This window comes from Felis catus, chromosome E1 (assembly GCF_018350175.1).
Source record: "Felis catus isolate Fca126 chromosome E1, F.catus_Fca126_mat1.0, whole genome shotgun sequence".
NCBI lineage: Eukaryota > Metazoa > Chordata > Mammalia > Carnivora > Felidae > Felis > Felis catus.
This window is the reverse complement of record NC_058381.1, coordinates 16,940,484-16,957,186: the sequence shown is the minus strand read 5'-3', so window position 1 is coordinate 16,957,186 and position 16,703 is coordinate 16,940,484. Positions and strand designations below refer to the sequence as shown.

At 36.2% G+C, this 16,703-nt stretch overlaps 1 protein-coding gene and 1 pseudogene across 41 annotated transcripts in view; one reads left to right on the top strand and one right to left on the bottom strand.

Moving 5' to 3' along the window:
* The window catches only part of EFCAB5 (EF-hand calcium binding domain 5), a 198,426-nt gene that overhangs the window by 52,349 nt on the left and 129,374 nt on the right, over nucleotides 1-16,703 (top strand). For 36 of the 41 annotated variants that reach the window (XM_045044891.1, XM_045044887.1, XM_045044884.1 and 33 more), the window contains one exon: nucleotides 4,283-4,859. The exons of the other annotated variants lie outside the window; for them this stretch is intronic. In XM_045044891.1, coding sequence (XP_044900826.1) covers nucleotides 4,283-4,859 — 577 coding nt within the window. The remainder of the gene's footprint in view (nucleotides 1-4,282; nucleotides 4,860-16,703) is intronic. 41 annotated transcript variants of the gene reach the window in all.
* On the bottom strand, nucleotides 1,309-1,668 carry LOC101082276 (annotated as a pseudogene).

Here is a 16,703-nt window from a genome sequence, read left to right as displayed (position 1 = left end):
CCAGTCTAGCTAAAGGTTTGTCAATTGTGTTGATCTTTCCAAAGAACTGACTTCTGATTTTATTGATTTTCTCTACTGTTTCTCTATTCTCTATTTTGTTTAACTCCACTCTAATCTTTATTATTTCTTTCCTTCTGCTTCAGTTCTGAGTTTATTTTGCTCTTCTTTTTTTAGTCCCATAAGATATAAAGTTAGGTTATTGATTTTGATGTTGTTTTTTTTTAATGTAGTCACTTACACCTATAAATTTCCCTTTGAGCACTGCATTCACTGCATCCTATAAGTTTTGGTATGTTGTGTTTTCATTTTCATTCATCTCTAAGAATTCTCTATTTCCCTTCTGATTTCTTCTTTGGCTCATTTGTGTTTAAGAGTGTATGTTTTAATTACCACAGATTTGTGATTTTTCCAGGTTTTCTTTTGTTATTGATTTCTAACTTCATCCTGCTTTGGTCAAAGAAGATGCTTTATGTGATATCTGTGTTTTTAAGTTTATTGAGATTTGCTTTATGGCCTAACATATGGTCTATCTGAAGGATATCCCATGTGCATTTGAGGAGAATGTGAATTCTGCTTTGTTGGGTAAAATGTTCTCTATATGTCTGTTAGGGATAGCTAGTTAATTTTTGTATATGATGTGAGGTAGAGGTCCAACTTAATTTTTTCCCCATGTGGATGGCTAGTTGTTATAGGCATCATTTGCTGAAGAGAAAAAAAGTTTTCGTATTGAATGACCTTGGCACCTCTGTCGAAAATTAGTTGGTCATGGACATATGGGTTTAGCTCTGGACTTGTAATTCTTTTAAAAAAATTTTTTTTAATGTTTATTTTTGAGAGAGAGACAGAGCATGAGTGGGGGAGGGGCAGAGAGAGAGACACACACAGAATCCAAAGCAGACTCCAGGCTCTGAGCTGTCAGGACAGAGCCCGATGTGGGGCTCGAACCCACAAACTCTGAGATCATGACCTGAATCAAAGTTGGACACTCAACCGACTGAGCCACCCAGGCGCCCCTGGACTTTTAATTCTATTACATTTACTTATGCCTATCCTTATTCCAGTGCCAAAATTTTTATAGTTTTCTTCATGTTGGTCTTAACACATATTTTGTTAGGTTTATCTCTAGATATTTTCAAGTTTTGTTGCTATTATAAGAAGAAATTTTGAAAAATTATATTTTAAATCAGTTATTGCTAGTACCCAGGATATCTCTATCCCTATCATCTATCTATCTGTCTATCTATCTATCTATCTATCTATCTATCTATCTATCTAACAAATGATAAACAATTTCTTAAAAATGTTGATTTAAGCATATGCGAAGGTGACTTCAACCTCAACTGGCTCAATACTGATGGAACTAATTTGTTTAATGATATCAGAAGGCCTGTGCAAATCAATGAGTTGCTTATGGATCCTCATCTGAAAATGATCCCAAGTCTTAGAACCTTTGTCACAAAGAGTTTTTCTTACAGTGATTCTCAAAGTTTTGGTAGGCATCTGAACTGGTCCTTTCACTTTGCAATTCTTTACTTTTGCTCTTCTGATCAAGTAAGCCAGCACATACCTTCTCCAAAGATTTTACACTGTGGTTTGTTAGAGTATTCTAATTTGGTGAATTGCCACCTCTGGTTCCATGGGTGTCTTCCCAGCATCTTTAAAAGCCATGGCTGCAGTGGATTTCCTGATCAACTTGTTCCTCTGAGACAGTCAACAGCAGTGAGTCAGGAGCAGGAGCCAGATGTCCAGAGCTTTACTATAGTGCCGACTGCATCTTCCTCAAAAGACTTTTGTATTTTAATCATGTATCTTGCATTGATTATTTGGTGTGTTAAAAAAAATTGTGATAAAATGCACATAATATAAAATTTACCACTTAAACTATGTTGGGGTGTACAGTTCAGTGTCGTTAAGTAAATTCACATGTTGTACAATCATCACCACTATCTAGTTCTAGCAATTTTTCATCATTCCAAACAGAAATTCCATTTGGTAAGCCTTTTAAAGTGCAAGATTTGTTTCTTTCTTCAGGGTTACAAGATTTTCTTGCATTATCTCTTTGAATATTTCCTTGTCTCTATACTCTTGACTCACTCCATTTAACATTTGTATAAGATGAATATTAAAAGTTCTGAATCTATCCTCCTTTCTCTTTGCCTTTTTTATCTGCTTTGGCTTAGCATTCCAGTTTGCTTGTTAGTTGTTCAGTATTTTCTGATCTTCAAGTCAATGTATTGATGGTTTTGTTGGCAACAGTAATTCTCTTTCATTCCCAAGTGATTTCTCTTTTTTTTTTTTGGTTCATTTAGTTTCTTTTTTAAAGATCATGACCTGAGCCTAAGTCAGATGCTTAATGGACTGAGCCACCCAGACACCCCTAGTTTGTTTTTTAAAATAAACTATTATTGTTTATTTTTAAATAGTGAAGTCTGTCAGCAATTCATTTTGTCTCTGTGTAGAAGCATTATCCTGCCTCTCTAGCCCAAACCCGCTTGTCCCAATACAGGGGTGAACACCTCTGATGCCTGATGGTTAGCTCAAATGGGGATGAAGGTACACAAATGGTCAGTGATTCCCCTGCTACCCATATCCTCATCCTTTAAACTTGGGGTGCCTCAAAGTTGCCCCCCAATTTCATAGTGATTTTCTCTTGTTTTTTTTTTAATCCTATAGTTTTATCAATCAATCGGATTCTCCCTATCTTACATTTTTCAGAGAAGTTCAAAAGTTTGACTACTGAAGACCCCCTTCATAATTGCCATAATTGACAGTTTTCTCATGTTTATATCACACACACACACACACACACACACACACACACACACACACACACTTTTTAGTCATTTCTAGGTATTTTAGTAGATAGGGAATGTAAGTGCCTGTTCTTACTCTACTCTCTTGGTCTAATATCTCCATGTTGCATTTAAAGATTAAAAAAAATGTTTGTTTATTTTTGAGAGAGAGAGCGAGAGAGCAGCAGCAGCACCAGCAGCAGAGAGAGGGAGCAGCAGAGAGAGAGGGAGACAGAAGATCCAAAGCAGGCTGTCTGCTGTCAGTGCAGAGACGGATGGCAGGGCTCAAACTCACGAACCGTGAGATGATGACCTGAGCCAAAGTTGGACACTTAACCAACTAAGCCACCCAGGTGCCCCACTCCATATTGCATTAATTTTTTTTTTAATATTTATTTATTTTTGGGAGACAGAGAGACAGAGTGCAAGCAGGGGAGGGGCAGAGAGAGAGGGAGACACAGAATCTGAAGCAGGCTCCAGGCTCCAAGTTGTCAGCATAGAGCCTGACGCTGGGCCTGAATCCTCGAAGTGCGGGATCATGACCTGGGCCAAAGTCGGACGCTTAACCAACTGAGCCACCCAGGCACCCATATTGCATTTTTAAAATGAAAATCTGGAAGAGGCTGGAAATAACAAGCCTCTCTTCAAGAGAGAGTAGACTCTCTTCACTGCCTACTCGGCAGAAATTTACTCACCTTTTTGCCTGACAACTAAACCTCAATTCTGTAGCAGGTGGAAATCACTTGATACCATAGAACTTGTTCTTTTTTTAAATTAATTTATTTATTTTGAAAGAGAGAGAAGAAAGAGAGAGAGAGAGAGAGAGAGAATCCCAAGCAGGCTCTGCACAGTGCAGAGCCCAAATTCATGCACACGGTAAGATCATGACCTGAGCTGAAACCAAGAGTCAGGCGCTTAACCAACTGAACCACCCAGGTGCCCCCAGAGAACTTGTTCTAACCCCTAACATGAAGGAATAACTTATGATTAGTCAAAATTATTCATAGTAATTCTCTTTCTCTTTACCAGTTACTGGTCTAGGGGTAGACATGCAACTTAATAAGGCCAATGAAATGTAAAGGAAAATCTTAGAGTAGCAAGTCTGAGGTATTCTATTCTTATATAATAAAACAGAACCATAAGAGGAAAAATCCCCTTTGTTCTCAAATATCTTCCTTTAAAAGGATGCTGGGAGCTACAATAGCTATCTCGTGAGCCTCAGGTACAAGCACAAAAAATTAATAAAGAACAATTGAAGCAGGCTATGTACTTAATGAAAAACAGTGAGCTGCTGAATGACATCTGATTAAGTCAACAATTAATGTCCTTATGCTTAAAGTCACAGTTACCTGATTTTCTGTTATGTTCAGTTGTGTTTGAATACACCATGTAAATAGATGTAAAAAAAACTTTAAAAATAATATTCTAAAGTAACATAGATTAAAATCTACTTCTAGTATTTCTTACATTTCATTTTTTTTCCTCCTCAGAAATACACTTGGAAGAGCAAACAAAAGCCTCAGCTGATTTAATAAAGGACTCTGACACTAATGTCTCAAAGAATTTTGTGGTTAGAAAACCTGCCAAAGTGATTTTCAACTTAGATCCAGATGTACTGAATTCAAAGCTAGAACAGCCATGGAAGAAAAATTTTTATGAAAGAGTGGAGGCAAGAGCCCAGGCAATGCAGCAGAAAATAATAAATAAGGATAATCTGAAGAAAGAACTAGAAAAAAAGGCTGAAAAAAAATTCCCTAGGAATAATTTGGCCAAAGAGTGGTTTAATACTGAAAACATGACACTTAAAACTCGTGCATATTTGCTTGACAAACTTCTACCCACCTTAGTTCCTGGAGTGGAAAAAATGTTAATGCAAGTGGAAAAGAAGAAACTTTGGGCAGAAGCTGATATTACAACCAAGTTTGATCCAATTAATCATTTGGGGGAATATTTAATGAGAAACAATCCTTATTATATCAAAGACTCAGGAATGTCTGGTTATCAGAGGGTGATGAGTGATGTCACGGAAGAACTGAAGATACATGTTCCCAATACTATTGGCAACAGGTACAGTTTGATATATGTAATTTTTTTTTTGAGAGAGAGGCAGAGCAAGCATGAGAAGGGAGGGGCAGAGAGAGAGAGAAGGGGACAGAGAAAGCGCAGAGAAAGGCGCTGACAGCAGAAAGCCCAATGTGGGGTTTGAACTTACAAACCATGAGATCATAACCTGAGCTGAAGTCAGTTGCTTAACTGAGCCACCCAGGCTCCCCATAATTTGTTATATTTTCAGTTGATGATCTAGGTCCTTTCATTGAAAGGAAGTAGAATAATAAAATATCATACAAATAGGACTTAAATATTCAAAAAGTATTTATTGAGCTGCTAGTATGTGCTTCACTATTTATGAGGCACTATGAAGATTAATGAAGCATATTAAATAAATTCCTTGAATTTGCGGATTTAGTTATCTTACTATGATCCAAAGTATATATTTATTTGTTTACCATCTGTCTCCCTGCACTGGAAAGTAAGTTACATGAGAGCAGGGACTTCTTAAAAATTTAATTTTTCAGATAGGCAGCATATTCACCTGGTTTAAATTCAAAATGTATTAATAGTTATACAGTGAAAAATTTCTCATCCATTCTTATCCTCCTTGTACCCAATACTCCACCTCTGCCATAAATAACTAGTGTTCTTCATTTTCAGTGGATTTTTTTCCAGTTTCTTTATACATACAGAAGCAAATGCAAATTTGGATTCTAAATTTTCTTCCTTTATATAGAGCATCTGAGTTACAAATATTTCCTTCTGTTTTTATTTATCTTTTGTCATGCGGAAGATATTATTTCTATGTGGTTGAATTTATTTACTTTCATTTTATGACTTAGAGTCATTGTTACATTTCAAGATATTAAAAGAATCCTCCCATGTTTTCTTCTGGAGTTTTAATATTTTAGTTTCCATTTTAAGTATTGATCCATATGGAATTTATCCTAATATAAGATGTAGGTATGAATCCAACTTTTTGCTTTTCCAAATGGTTACATAGTGATCCCAACAACTGTCGAATAGTGTATTTTGCCCCACTGTTTTGAGATGAAATTTTATTACTAAATGCCTGTATATTTTGGAGTGTATTTCTGGGTTTTTCTATCCTATCCCTCTGACTATCTCCCTGTTCATGCACCACACCACACTGCTTGAATCATTGAGACTTTTAAGTATATAGACAGCCCCCAATTTACACTTAGGATTTTTTGACTTTACAATGGTGCGTAAGTGGTATGTGTTCAGTAGAAACTGTACTTTGAATTTTGAATTTTGATCTTTTCCTGGACTAGCAATATGCAGTATGATGCTGTCTCATGATGCTGGGCAATAGCACTGAGCCACAACTCCCAGTCAGCCATGTAACCATGATACCCTTCATGGTATCATACACTTACATACATTACATACATATATATCATGGACTTAACATACGTTACATACACATATATCATACACTTACATACATTACATTACATACATTACATACATACACTTATAACCATTCTGTACCCATACAACCATTCTGTTACTCGCTTTCAGTACAGTATTCAATCAATTATATGAGATAATGAATATGTTTTTAAAGTTTATTTATTTTGAGAGAGAGAGAGAGCATGAGCAGGGGAGGGGCAGAGAAAGAGACAGAGAGAGAAAGAGAATCCTAAGTAGGCTCTGCACTGACAGTGTGGGGCTCGAACTCACAAACTACAGATCATGACCTGAGCCAAAAACAAGAGTTAGACACCCAACTGACTGAGTCACCCAGGTGCCCCAAGATATTCAACACTTTATGAGATAGGCTTTGTGTTAGATGATTTTGCCCAAGTGTAGACTAATGTAAGTGTTCTGAGCACATTTAAGGTGGGCTTAGGCTAAGCTGTGATGGTGGGTAGTTTAGGTGTATTAAATGCATTTTCAACTTAGGATATTTTCAACTTATGATGGGTTTATGTGACAAAACCTTATCATAAGTCAAGGAAGATCTGTATTTCAATAAATCTGACTGTGCTGGTCCTTATTATTTATTCTTCTTTTATTCTAGTGTTTTTACTTAAAAAATTTTTTTTTAATGTTTATTTTTGAGACAGAGACAGAGTATGAATGGGGGAGGGGCAGAGAGAGAGGGAGACACAGAATCCAAAGCAGGCTCCAGGCTCTGAGCTGTCAGCACAGAGCCCGATATGGGGCTTGAACCCACGAGCTGTGAGATCATGACCTGAGCCAAAGTCAGACGCTCAACCGACTGAGCCACCCAAGCGCCCCTCTGGTGTTTTTACTTTTCAATATGAACTTTAGGGTTGATTCACCTACTTGAAAAAAAAAAAAAAAAGAACAGAAAAACAAACCTTATAGGAATGTTTATTGAAATGTTTAAATTTATTAACTTAGGGGAAATCAATGTCTTTAATAATGATGTGTTTCTGAAAACACATGTCTTTTCATTTGCTCATCTTATTTTGTATCTATCATTGTTGTCTTAAAGTTTTGGTTTTTTTCATTTAGGCTTACATCTCGTTAAATTTATTACTAGTTATTTTATTATTTTTTATTCCCATTGTAAATGGGAATTTTTTATTTTATTACATTTTCTATTTATATGTAGTTTCTATTTATATCTATTAAATTCTGTATATTTTTATACACTACTACCTTACTGAGTGTAACTGTTTATAGAATAATTTTAGTTGGTTATTTGGGTTTTCTAGTGAGGCAACCATATTATCTGCAAATAATAGGAGTTTTCCTTCTTTTCCAATTTTTATACTTGTATACATTTAATATATTCCTCTTAGCTTGTTATGTTGGCTATTATTTTCAATACAATGTTAAATAATTGTGATGATATGGGCATCCTTGTCTTGTTTATGACTTTGGTAAGGATGATTTTTTTTTTCTTTATTTTTTTATTTTTTAAAATGTTTGTTTATTTATTTATTTATTTATTTATGAAATTTATTGACAAATTGGTTTCCATACAACACCCAGTGCTCATCCCAAAAGGTGCCCTCCTCAATACCCATCACCTACCCTCTCCTCCCTCCCACCCCCCATCAACCCTCAGTTTGTTCTCAGTTTTTAACAGTCTCTTATGCTTTGGCTCTCTCCCACTGTAACCTCTTTTTTTTTTTTTTTCCTTCCCCTCCCCCATGGGTTCCTGTTAAGTTTCTCAGGATCCACATAAGAGTGAAACCATATGGTATCTGTCTTTCTCTGTATGGCTTATTTCGCTTAGCATCACACTCTCCAGTTCCATCCACGTTGCTACAAAAGGCTATATTTCATTTTTTTCTCATTGCCACGTAGTACTCCATTGTGTATATAAACCACAATTTCTTTATCCATTCATCAGTTGATGGACATTTAGGCTCTTTCCATAATTTGGCTATTGTTGAGAGTGCTGCTATGAACATTGGGGTACAAGTGGCCCTATGCATCAGTACTCCTGTATCCCTTGGATAAATTCCTAGCAGTGCTATTGCTGGGTCATAGGGTAGGTCTATTTTTAATTTTCTGAGGAACCTCCACACTGCTTTCCAGAGCAGCTGCACCAATTTGCATTCCCACCAACAGTGCAAGAGGGTTCCCGTTTCTCCACATCCTCTCCAGCATCTAGAGTCTCCTGATTTGTTCATTTTGGCCACTCTGACTGGCGTGAGGTGATACCTGAGTGTGGTTTTGATTTGTATTTCCCTGATAAGGAGCGACGCTGAACATCTTTTCATGTGCCTGTTGGCCATCCGGATGTCTTCTTTAGAGAAGTGTCTATTCATGTTTTCTGCCCATTTCTTCACTGGGTTGTTTTTTGGGTGTGGAGTTTGGTGAGCTCTTTATAGATTTTGGATACTAGCCCTTTGTCCGATATGTCATTTGCGAATATCTTTTCCCATTCCGTTGGTTGCCTTTTAGTTTTGTTGGTTGTTTCCTTTGCTGTGCAGAAGCTTTTTATCTTCATAAGGTCCCAGTAATTCACTTTTGCTTTTAATTCCCTTGCCTTTGGGGGTGTGTCGAGTAAGAGATTGCTATGGCTGAGGTCAGAGAGGTCTTTTCCTGCTTTCTCCTCTAAGGTTTTGATGGTTTCCTGTCTCACATTTAGGTCCTTTATCCATTTTGAGTTTATTTTTGTGAATGGTGTGAGAAAGTGGTCAGGTTCAACCTTCTGCATGTTGCTGTCCAGTTCTCCCAGCACCATTTGTTAAAGAGGCTGTCTTTTTTCCATTGGATGTTCTTTCCTGCTTTGTCAAAGATGAGTTGGCCATACGTTTGTGGGTCTAGTTCTGGGGTTTCTATTCTATTCCATTGGTCTATGTGTCTGTTTTTGTGCCAATACCATGCTGTCTTGATGATGACAGCTTTGTAGTAGAGGCTAAAGTCTAGGATTGTGATGCCTCCTGCTTTGGTCTTCTTCTTCAAAATTCCTTTGGCTATTCGGGGCCTTTTGTGGTTCCATATGAATTTTAGGATTGCTTGTTCTAGTTTCGAGAAGAATGCTGGTGCAATTTTGATTGGGATTGCATTGAATGTGTAGATAGCTTTGGGTAGTATTGACATTTTGACAATATTTATTTTTCCAATCCATGAGCAGGGAATGTCTTTCCATTTCTTTAAATCTTCTTCAATTTCCTTCATAAGCTTTCTATAGTTTTCAGCATACAGATCCTTTACATCTTTGGTTAGATTTATTCCTAGGTATTTTATGCTTCTTGGTGCAATTGTGAATGGGATCAGTTTCTTTATTTGTCTTTCTGTTGCTTCATTGTTAGTGTATAAGAATGCAACTGATTTCTGTACATTGATTTTGTATCCTGCAACTTTGCTGAATTCCTGTATCAGTTCTAGCAGACTTTTGGTGGAGTCTGTCGGATTTTCCATGTATAGTATCATGTCATCTGCAAAAAGCGAAAGCTTGACTTCATCTTTGCCAATTTTGATGCCTTTGATTTCCTTTTGTTGTCTGGTTGCTGATGCTAGAACTTCCAGTACTATGTTAAACAGCAGCGGTGAGAGTGGGCATCCTTGTCGTGTTCCTGATCGCAGGGAAAAAGCTCTCAGTTTTTCCCCATTGAGGATGATGTTAGCTGTGGGCTTTTCATAAATGGCTTTTATGATCTTTAAGTATGTTCCTTCTATCCTGACTTTCTCAAGGGTTTTTATTAAGAAAAGGTGCTGGATTTTGCCAAAGGCCTTTTCTGCATCGATTGACAGGATCATATGGTTCTTCTCTTTTTTTTTGTTAATGTGATGTATCACGTTGATTGATTTGCGAATGTTGAACCAGCCCTGCATCCCAGGAATGAATCCCACTTGATCATGGTGAATAATTCTTTTTACATGCCGTTGAATTCGATTTGCTAGTATCTTATTGAGAATTTTTGCATCCATATTCATCAGGGATATTGGCCTGTAGTTCTCTTTTTTGACTGGGTCTCTGTCTGGTTTAGGAATCAAAGTAATACTGGCTTCATAGAATGAGTCTGGAAGTTTTCCTTCCCTTTCTATTTCTTGGAATAGCTTGAGAAGGATAGGTATTATCTCTGCTTTAAACGTCTGGTAGAACTCCCCTGGGAAGCCATCTGGTCCTGGACTCTTATTTGTTGGGAGATTTTTGATAACCGATTCAATTTCTTTGCTGGTTATGGGTCTGTTCAAGCTTTCTATTTCCTCCTGATTGAGCTTTGGAAGAGTGTGGGTGTTCAGGAATTTGTCCATTTCTTCCAGGTTGTCCAATTTGTTGGCATATAATTTTTCAGAGTATTCCCTGATAATTGTTTGTATCTCTGAGGGATTGGTTGTAATAATTCCATTTTCATTCATGATTTTATCTATTTGGGTCATCTCCCTTTTCTTTTTGAGAAGCCTGGCTAGAGGTTTGTCAATTTTGTTTATTTTTTCAAAAAACCAACTCTTGGTTTCGTTGATCTGCTCTACAGTTTTTTTAGATTCTATATTGTTTATTTCTGCTCTGATCTTTATTATTTCTCTTCTTCTGCTGGGTTTAGGCTGCCTTTGCTGTTCTGCTTCTAGTTCCTTTAGGTGTGCTGTTAGATTTTGTATTTGGGATTTTTCTTGTTTCTTGAGATAGGCCTGGATTGCGATGTATTTTCCTCTCAGGACTGCCTTCGCTGCATCCCAAAGCGTTTGGATTGTTGTATTTTCATTTTCATTTGTTTCCATATGTTTTTTAATTTCTTCTCTAATTGCCTGGTTGACCCACTCATTCGTTAGTAGGGTGTTCTTTAACCTCCATGCTTTTGGAGGTTTTCCAGACTTTTTTCTGTGGTTGATTTCAAGCTTCATAGCATTGTGGTCTGAAAGTATGCATGGTATAATAAGGATGATTTTTATATCACTACCTCACCATGAACAGTTTTTTAAAACTATATATTAATGTCATAACTCTACTCCATTTGGATCCGAAAAAGATATATTTTATTACATTAGAAAAGTGTGCCTAATTCCTACATTATAGAGTGATTATTTTATTTTATTTTATTTTATTTTATTTTATTTTTATTTTTATTATTTATAAGTGTATCTACCTCCCCTCTGGTAACTATTAATTTGTTCTCTATAGTTAAGAGTCTGTTTCTTGGTTTGTCTCTCTCTCTCTCTCTTTTTTCTTTGCTTATTTTTCTCTTAAATTCCACATATGAGTGAGATCATATGGAATATGTCCTTCTCCCACTGACTTATTTTGCTTAGCACTATACTCTCTAGCTCTATCAACATCATTGCAAATGGCAAGATTTCGTTCTTTTTTATGGCTGAAGAATATTTCATTCTATATATATGACACATCTTCTTTATCCATTCATCAGTTGATGGATGCTTGGGCTGCTTCCATAATTTGGCTATTGCAAATAATACTGCAATAGACATTGGGGTGCATGTATCCCTTTGAATTAGGGTTTCTGTATTCTTTGGGTAAATACTCAGTAGTGTAATTTGTGGGTTGTAGGGTAGTTCTATCTCTCACTTTTTGAGGAACCTCTATACTGTTTTCTACAGTGGCTGCACCAGTTTGCATTCCCACCAACAGTGCACACAGCTTCCCTTTTCTCCATATCCTCATTGTTTCCGTATCCTGTTGTTTCTGGTGTTGTTAATTTTAGCCATTGTGACAGGTGTGAGGTGATATCTCATTGTAGTTTTAATTTGCATTTCCGTGATGATGAGTGATGGTGAGCATCTTTTCTTGTGTCTGTTGGCCATCTAGATATCTTCTTTGGAGAAATGTCTGGTCACGTCTTCTGCCCATTTTTTAATTGTATTATTTATTTTTTAGGTGTTGAGTTTTATAAGTTCTTTATGTATTTTGGATATTAACTCTTTATTGGATATGTCACTTGCAAATATCTTCTCCCATTCCATAGGTTGCCTTTTAGTTTTGTTGATTGTTTCCTTTGTTGTGTAGAAGCTTTTTTAGTGTATTTTTTGTTGTTGTTTCCCGTGCCTCAGGAGACATATCTAGAAAGAAGATGCTACAGTTGATGTCAAAGAAGTTATGGCCTGTGTTCTCTTCTAGGATTTTTATGGTTTCTAGGTCTCACATTTAGGGTTTTAATCCATTTTGAATTTATTTTTGTGCGTGGTGTAAGAAAGCGGTCCAGTTTCATTCTTTTGCATGTTGCTGTCTAGTTTTCCCAACACCATTTGTTGAAAAGACAGTCTTGTTCTCGTTGGATATTCTTTAACTCCTTTTTAAACGTTTGGTAGAATTAACCTGTGACGCCATTTAGTTCTGGACTTTTGTTTTGGGAGAGTTTTTTGATTACTGATTCAATTTCATTACTGGTGATTGGTCTGTTCAATTTTTCCATTTCTTCCTGCTTTGGTTTTGGTAAGTTTTATGTTTCTAGGAATTTATCCATTTCTTCCAAGTTGTCTAATTTGTTGACAAATGGGTTTTCATAATATTCTGTTAGAATTGTTTGTATTTCTGTGGTGTTGGTTGTTATTTCTCCTCTTTCATTAGTAATTTTGTTTATTTGTGTCCTCTCTTTTTAAAATGAGAGGAGTATCAATTTTGTTGACATCTTCTTTTTTTATTATGAAAATCTCTGTGGGTTTATCTATTTTATTGTTATTTTTAAAATTAAAAACATTTTTTTGATTTCAGGAATAGAATTTAGTTATTCATCACTTTATATAACACCTAATGCTTACCCCAACAAATGGCCCTCTTAATGCCCATCACCCATTTAGCCCACCCGCGCACCCAATATGCCTCCAGCAACTCAGTTTGTTCTCTGTATTTGAGAGTCTCTTATGGTTTCTCTCTCTCTGTGTTATTATATTAGTTTTGCTTCTTTTCCCCTAGGTTCATCTATTTTGTTTTTTATTTTTTATTTTGTTTTATTTTTTTTTTAATTTTTTTTTCAACGTTTATTTATTTTTGGGACAGAGAGAGACAGAGCATGAGCGGGGGAGGGGCAGAGAGAGAGGGAGACACAGAATCGGAAGCAGGCTCCAGGCTCTGAGCCGTCAGCCCAGAGCCCGACGCGGGGCTCGAACTCACGGACCGCAAGATCGTGACCTGGCTGAAGTCGGACGCTTAACCAACTGCGCCACCCAGGCGCCCCTATTTTTTTTTTTTTTTTTTTTTTTTTTTTTTTTTTTTTATTACACCATTTTTCTTTTTTTTTTTTTTTTTTTTTTTTTTTTTTTTTTTTATTACACCTATTTTGTTTTTTAAATAACACATATGAGTGAAATTATATGATATTTGTCTCTCTCTGACTGACTTATTTTGCTTAGCATTTTACCCTCCAATTCCACCCATGTTGTTGCAAATGGCAAGATTTCATTCTTTTTGATCACTGAGTAATATTTCATTATATATATATATATATATATATATATATATATATATATATACACACACACCATATATTCTTTATCCACTCATCATTCAATGGACATTTGGGCTCTCTCCATACTTTGGCTATTGTTGATAGTGCTGCTATAAACATTGGGGTGCATGTACTCCTTTGAATCAGCATTCTTGTATCCTTTGGGTAAATACCTAGTAGTGTAATTGATGGGTTATAGGCTAGTTCTATAGGTCATAGGTCTATAGGTCTATAGGTCATAGGCTAGTTCTATTTTCAACTTTTTGAGGAACCTCCATACTGTTTTCCAGAGTGGCTGCACCAGTTTGCATACCCACCAGCAGTGAAAAAGGGTTCCGCTTTTTCTGCATCCTCACCAACATTTGTTGTTTCCAAGTTGTTAATTTCAGTCATTCTGACAGGTGTGAGGTGGTATCTCATTGTGGTTCTGATTTGTATTTCCCCGATGATGAGTGATGTTGAGCATCTTTTCATGTGTCTGTTAGCCATCTGGATATCTTCTTTGGAAAAGTGTCTATTCATGTCTTCCACCTATTTCTTAACTGGGTTGTTTTTTTGGGTGTTGAGTTTGATAAGTTCTTTATAGATTTTGGATACTAACACTTTATCTGATATGTCATTTGCAAATATCCTCTCATTCAGTCGGTTGCCTTTTAGTTTTGCTGATTGTTTCCTTTGCTGTGCAGAAACTTTTTATCTTGATGAGGTCCCAATGGTTCATTTTTGCTTTTATTTCCCTTGCCTCTGGAGACATGTTGAGTAAGAAGTTGCTGTGGCTGAGATCAAAGAGATTGCTTCCTGTTTTCTCCTCAAGGATTTTGATGGTTTCCTGTCTTACATTTAGGTCTTTCATCCATTTGGAGTTATTTTTGTGTATGGTGTAAGAAAGTGGTCTGGGTTTATTCTGCATGTGGCTGTCCAGTTTTCCCAACATCATTTGCTAAAGAGGCTGTCTTTTTTCCATTGGATATTCTTTCCCACTTTGTCAAAGATTAGTTCACCATATATTTGTGGTCCATTTCTGGATTCTCTATTCTGTTCCATTGATTTATGTGTCTGATTTTGTGCCAGTACCATACTGTATTGATGATTACAGCTTTGTAATACAGCTTAAAGTCTGGAATTGTGATGCCTCCAGCTTTGGTTTTCTTTTTCAGGATTGCTTTGGCTATTCTGGGTCTTTTCTGGTTCCATACAAATTTTAAGATTGTTTGCTCTAGCTCTGTGAAGAATGCTAGTGTTATTTTGATAGGGATTGCATTGAATTGCATGTAGATAGCTTTAGGTGGTATCAATATTTGTTTTTCCAATCCATGAGCATGGAATGTTGTTCCATTTCTTTGTGTCTTCTTCAATTTCTTTCCTAAGCTTTTTATAGTTTTCAGTGTATAGACCTTTTACCTCTTTTGTTAGGGTTATTCCTAGGTATCTAATGGTTTTTGGTGCAATTGTAACTGGGATCAAGTCCTTGATTTCTCTTTCTGCTGTTTCATTATTGGTGTATATAAATGCAACTGATTTCTGTATGTTGATTTTATATCCTGTGATTTGCTGAATTCATGGATCAGTTTTTGCAGTTTTTTGGTGGAGTATTTTGGGTTTTCCACATACAGTATCATGTCATCTGTAAAGAGTAAAAGTTTGACTTCCTCCTTGCTGATATGGATGCCTTTTATTTCTTTGCATTGTCTGATTGCTGAGGCTAGGACTTCCAACACTATGTTGAATAGTAGTGGTGAGAGTGGACATCCTTGTCATGTTCCTGACCTTAGGGGGAAAGCTCTCAGGTTTTCTCCATTGAGGATGGTATTAGTGATGGGTCTTTCATATATGGCCTTTATGATCTTGAGGTACGATCCTTCTATCCCTACTTTCTTGAGGGTTTTTTTCAAGAAAGGATGCTGTATTTTGTTTAAATGCTTTTCCTTCATCTATTGAGAGGATCATGTGATTCTTATCCTTTTCTTTTTTTTTATTAATGTGATATATCACATTGATTTACAGATATTGAACCAGCCCTGCATCCCAGGAATAAAATCCCAGTTGATTATGGTGAATAATTCTTTTAATGTACTGCTGGATCTGGTTTGTAGTATCTTGTTGAGAATTTTTGCATCCATGTTCATTAGGGAAATTGGTCTGTAATTCTCCTTTGTAGTGGGGTCTTTGTCTGGTTTTGGAATCAAGGTATTGCTGGCCTCATAGAATGAATTTGGAAGTTTTCCTTCCATTTCTACTTTTTGGAACAGTTTCAAAAGAATTAGGTGTTGACTCTTCTTTAAATGTTTGGTAGAATTCCCATGGAAAGCCATCTGGCCCTCGACTTTTGTTTGTTGGGAGATTTTTGATTACTGATTCGATTTCTTTACTGGTTATGAGTCTGTTCAAATGGTCTATTTCTTCCTGTTTCAGTTTTGGTAGTTTATGTTTCTAGCAATATGTCAGTTTCTTCTAGATTTCCCAATTTGTTGGTCTATAATTGCGCATAATATTCTCTTTTTATTGTTTGTATTTCTGTGGTGTTTGTTGTGATCTATCCTCTTTTATTTGTGATTTTATTTATTTGGGTTCTTTCCTTTTTCTTTTTGATTAATCTGGCTAGGGAATTATCAATTTTGTTAATTCTTTCAAAGAACCAGCTCCTGGTTTCATTGATCTGTTCTACTGTTTTGTTTTGTTTTATATGATTGATTTCTGCTCTGATCTTTATTATTTCCCTTCTTCTGCTGGTTTTGGGCTTTATTTTCTGTTCTTTTCCCACCTCTTTTAGGTGTAATTTTAGGTTGTGTAGGCCTTCTTTAAGAAGGCCTAGATTGCTATACACCACCCTCTTATGACCGCCTTTGCTGCATCCCAGAGGTTTTGGGCTGTCCTGTCTTAATTTTCATTGGCTTCCATGTACTTTTTAATTTCCTCTTTAATTTCTTGTTAACCCATTCATTATTTAGTAGGATATTCTATAATCTCCAGGTATTCATGGTCTATCCAAATTTTTTCTTGTGGT